Source organism: Pan troglodytes, chromosome 9, assembly GCF_028858775.2.
Source record: "Pan troglodytes isolate AG18354 chromosome 9, NHGRI_mPanTro3-v2.0_pri, whole genome shotgun sequence".
Classification (NCBI taxonomy): Eukaryota; Metazoa; Chordata; class Mammalia; order Primates; family Hominidae; genus Pan; species Pan troglodytes.
This window is the reverse complement of record NC_072407.2, coordinates 10,315,377-10,320,232: the sequence shown is the minus strand read 5'-3', so window position 1 is coordinate 10,320,232 and position 4,856 is coordinate 10,315,377. Positions and strand designations below refer to the sequence as shown.

At 40.2% G+C, this 4,856-nt stretch overlaps 1 protein-coding gene across 1 annotated transcript; it reads left to right on the top strand.

Annotated features, from left to right (window-relative positions):
• The first annotated feature begins 657 nt into the window (after nucleotides 1-657).
• LOC466412 (olfactory receptor 52B2) lies at nucleotides 658-2,624 on the top strand. Its single transcript, XM_009459802.4, is given in 2 exon segments — nucleotides 658-2,165; nucleotides 2,167-2,624. Coding segments are annotated over 2 exon segments (975 nt in total). The 5' UTR covers nucleotides 658-1,556; the 3' UTR covers nucleotides 2,533-2,624.
• Nucleotides 2,625-4,856: the final 2,232 nt, after the last annotated feature.

The following is a 4,856-nucleotide window of genomic DNA, read 5'->3' as shown; positions in this document are numbered from 1 at the left end:
AGTGACAGGGTCTTGTTATGTTACCTAGGCAGGTCTTGAATACCTGGCCTCAAGCGATCCTCCCATCTTGGCCTCCCAAACTTCTGGGATTATAGGCATGAGACACTGTGCCTGGCCCAAATATTTAAAATATACTGACTTGAATGCTGTCAAATTATTAGCCTGCCTGCGGCCTTTACTTGTCTGGATCTGGCTCTATTCCCTTCCTTGTACCCATCTGGAGTCCCATTGCTCCCTCCCCACAGCCCACCGTGCTCTGAGAAAGTTCATTTGCATAGAGGCAGAGGGATGGACTAATAAACTGAGGATTTTATTCCTTTGCATCTCTTCTTTGGGGCCCTCTGAATACCATTATCAGAAGATCAGTCTAGTGTTTATTTGGTACCTTTATAGTTCTGATTCTCTCTTTACTGTCTCTGTGGTCCCTTTTCTTCATGTTCCCTTCTAGATTCTTAATCATACACTCTTTCCCTAGTCCTAATAGCTGACAGATAGTTCAGAACTTCAGAATGAAACAAATATTACCTGAGTGGCAGGAAAGCCAAGAAGGGCTCTATACTTAATCCTTCTTGGCAGCAGGGAAACATGGTTCCTTCTGAGGGTTGGGGAACAGTGGGGTGGGAAGAAGGGCAGTATTAGTGGAGTCAGCAGGGTTTACATGTGGGCAATATATTGATTTCTTTTGCTCAGAATCGTTTTCCTGGGGGCTTCTACAGATAAGGAAGCCCAGACATAACCAAGAGGCTCCTGTTTAGAAATATTTGAGGAGGAGCATGAGAAGTCCATGAGGAGCTGGTGATGAAAATTGCCTGTCTCAGTTTCATTGGCTGCCCCATTGCTCACTGCATTAGGGAAGATATGAATCTGGATCAGAGTGGAGAAATGTACCCCTCTAGGCTTCCCCTGGATTCCCACTTGATACTCTACTCCCTTGCACAAGGGGCCAGAGGTGCAAGTGTCCTGTGAAATGTTCAAGGCAATAGCCAGATAAACTTAATAGGATTAAATATAACCCAGTTAAAATATAGTTTAGTTAATAGTTTTTTAGGAAGGAGATATATTGCTATGAACACAGACCATTACAAAGTGGTATGTCTTAAGGAGTTATTTTAAGGTTAAAATTTTGTTAAACAGAAGTAGAAGGGGAGGGAAATTAAAGGTAAATGCAGAACAAAATCTTGGGGAAAGGGACAAGTACAACACAGGTAGGTGGAAAATGCTGCTTGTGTGGAAATAGTAGAATGAGGTCAGAAAGGGAGGGTGAGGCCAAACTCTGGGGGCAGGGTAGTTGCAGGCAGGTGCTGCCACTTCTGTTCATACTTGAAGCATTATTGCCACAGAAGCTCTATTTGCAAAGGAAGCACTATGGGCCAGAAGCCATTCCTACACCAAGTGAACATTCTCTGGGAGTACTTGCCGCTGGAGAGTCCAGCAATTTAGAAGTCCAGGCTGTCTTTTATGATATTTATACATATTCAGGAGTGCTTTCTGTTTCTATCACTTTCAGTAGACTCATCAGCTTCTAAGTCATTATAGAGAGGACCATAAAGTGCATCATGAGTCACACCAGTGTTACCATCTTCCATCCTGCAGTTTTTGTCCTTCTTGGCATCCCTGGGTTGGAGGCTTATCACATTTGGCTGTCAATACCTCTTTGCCTCATTTACATCACTGCAGTCCTGGGAAACAGCATCCTGATAGTGGTTATTGTCATGGAACATAACCTTCACGAGCCCATGTATTTCTTCCTCTCAATGCTGGCCATCACGGACATCCTGCTGTCTACCACCACTGTGCCCAAGGCCCTAGCCATCTTTTGGCTTCAAGCACATAACATTGCTTTTGATGCCTGTGTCACCCAAGTCTTCTTTGTCCATATGATGTTTGTGGGGGAGTCAGCTATCCTGTTAGCCATGGCCTTTGATCGCTTTGTGGCCATTTGTGCCCCACTGAGATATACAACAGTGCTAACATGGCCTGTTGTGGGAAGGATTGCTCTGGCCGTCATCACCCGAAGCTTCTGCATCATCTTCTCAGTCATATTCTTGCTGAAGCGGCTGCCCTTCTGCCGAACCAACATTGTTCCTCATTCCTACTGTGAGCATATTGGAGTGGCTCGTTTAGCCTGTGCTGACATCACTGTTAACATCTGGTATGGCTTCTCAGTCAGTGCCCATTGTCATGGTCATCTTGGATGTTATCCTCATCGCTGTGTCTTACTCACTAATCCTCCGAGCAGTGTTTCGTTTGCCCTCCCAGGATGCTCAGCCCAAGGCCCTCAGCACTTGTGGCTCCCACCTCTGTGTCATCCTTATGTTTTATGTTCCATCCTTCTTTACCTTATTGACCCACCGTTTTGGGCGTAATATTCCTCAACATGTCCATATCTTGCTGGCCAATCTTTATGTGGCAGTGCCACCAATGCTGAACCCCATTGTCTATGGTGTGAAGACTAAGCAGATACGTGAGGGTGTAGCCCACCGGTTCTTTGACATCAAGACTTGGTGCTGTACCTCCCCTCTGGGCTCATGAATCTTCATGTCCAGCTCCTTCAAGGAAGCTAGATGTGAAATACAGAGATTTCCTGGACTGAGAAGGCTTTTCTTCCTCTTCTTTCTATTTCATCTTCCGCCCCCCACTTTTCTTTCTTTTCTCATAATTCTTCCTCCTTCTCTTGTTTGTTTTCTCTAACCTCTTTACATATTCCTCCCTACAACCCAGAAATAATAACTAAGTGTACATGCCTCTGATATGACGCTTTGGTACCCTCAGTAGACTAGATTGCAGGGATCTGAACACCACATGAAATGAGGTTATAAAGAAGTGGATAAAAATAATTTTATATTTACCCTTTTAAGGAGTTTTAATTTTAAAAAAAAATCCCAAATGTGCATTGATTCTTTGTACAGAATCAAGTGGCCTGCCACCCACTACCACAATGGCAGGTGAGTTTGAGGAACAGCCATGCATGACCTTTGGTCATCTGGAAAAACTTCCTTTCCTTCAAATTTTAGTTCAAGAAAAGTTGAGTCTTTTCTAATTTCTCCAGGCAAGCCAAGGGTCCTATCTTTGCATGTCTAGTGTATCTTGTACAGATCTCCAAATGTGCATAATAAATTGTAATGTAATGAGTTGTTCATGTATTTGTACCCTCAATTGACTGCAAACTCCTTGAAATCAGAAGAGTGTATATTATTCATATTTGTATCCCCAGTGCATTACAAAATGCCTGACACATACTACATTTTTGAAAAATGAATGGGAGCGCAATTATCTCCTTGAGGTCAGAACAGGCATCTCTATGGTACACTGAAATGACCAGCTAAATTATTTCACAAAACCAGTGATTAGTAAATCAGCTCCTCATGAAGGCAGTTTGGCATAACTGAGCCAAATCAACTGCTGATTTGCAGTACTTCTCTCTGCTGTATCTCAGGGACAAGCGAAAAGACAAAGTAGGAGGAAACAGGGTACTCTTGATTCTCTCTTATATCTAGTTTTTGACCAGACCCAGAATTAGGAATTATAGTACATTGTTCATGGCCAGGTTGGCAAAATTGGAGTACTCTCTTGGGATTCACAGTCTCAACCCTTATTCTTTCATGCTTTTCCAGAAAAGGTCATGTACACTCATTTCTTTAGCCACCACCAACACTAATGAGTCCCATATCCCTGTCTCTAGTCTAAAACTCTCTTTTGAGTGTTAGACACATAAATCCACCTATTAACTGGTTATTCTTCCTAGGATGTAGAACTCCCACTCCACTTTTCTTCCTACATTTCATTTCTTGGGAACTAGATTATGATGATCCCAACAACTTCACTGAGCTGGAAACCCTATAGTCTTTTTCAACTTTCTCCTCTTAGGGCTGATACTCAAAAAGTTATTGGTTGATATTTATATTGATTGTACCACTAAATAAGTATACGGATAGTATTTGGACTCATATCAGGACTCAAGTCTTGTCACCATCATTTTCTAGCTATGCGAACTTGCACAGTTTGTTTAACATTTTTGGTCCTCAATTTTTAAATCTATAAATTGGGTACCTTATAGGTTACCTTCACAGGGTTATTTAGAAGATTAAATGAAATAAACCTTAAGACTATACTTAACATAATCTTTAGCTCATAGTTTCTGAGAAATATTTTGTTAATACTTACTAGTATTGTTAGTCTTTTCAACACTGCCTGTACAAATTACTTATGACTTTTCTCATCTTTCACTTCAGATATTGCATTACTTTCTTAGCTGAGATCAATGTTTTCAATCTTTTACACATTAGCCTAAACTATGAAATGACTCTACATTAAATTTTCTAAAAGACAGAGCTTATCAAGGCACTTTCTGTCAAATACTTTGGAGGGTTTTTCATTAATTACAGAGAGTTTTCCACAGAATATTCTGTAGCAGTAGATATCAGATATAAATAAATGTTTTATTAAAAAGTTCCATGGTCAAATAATTGTGGAAAATGCTGATATTCTGTGAGTCATGCACATGGCTGTCCAAGAGAAAGTTAGAGTCAGCAGTGTTCCCCACACTTCTGTGACCGTAGATATCTATATCAATGTCCACATAATTTTGGCATAATTTTGATAAGCATATAAATTTACATCTGTAAAATAAACTAGTGTTCCATTAGACATAGTTTGGAAATCACAGGACTACATAGTAAGTTCTAAGCTAAGCATTAATTTAATAATCTTGTCCTAACTTATTTTCCATCTCTATCACAAAACATACTATATAGTAACACAAAATATTAACATGATAATATTAATGATAACAATATTACAATAACAGCTAATGTTTATTTATTTAAAAAAATTTTAAATCACCTTAAGCATTTATA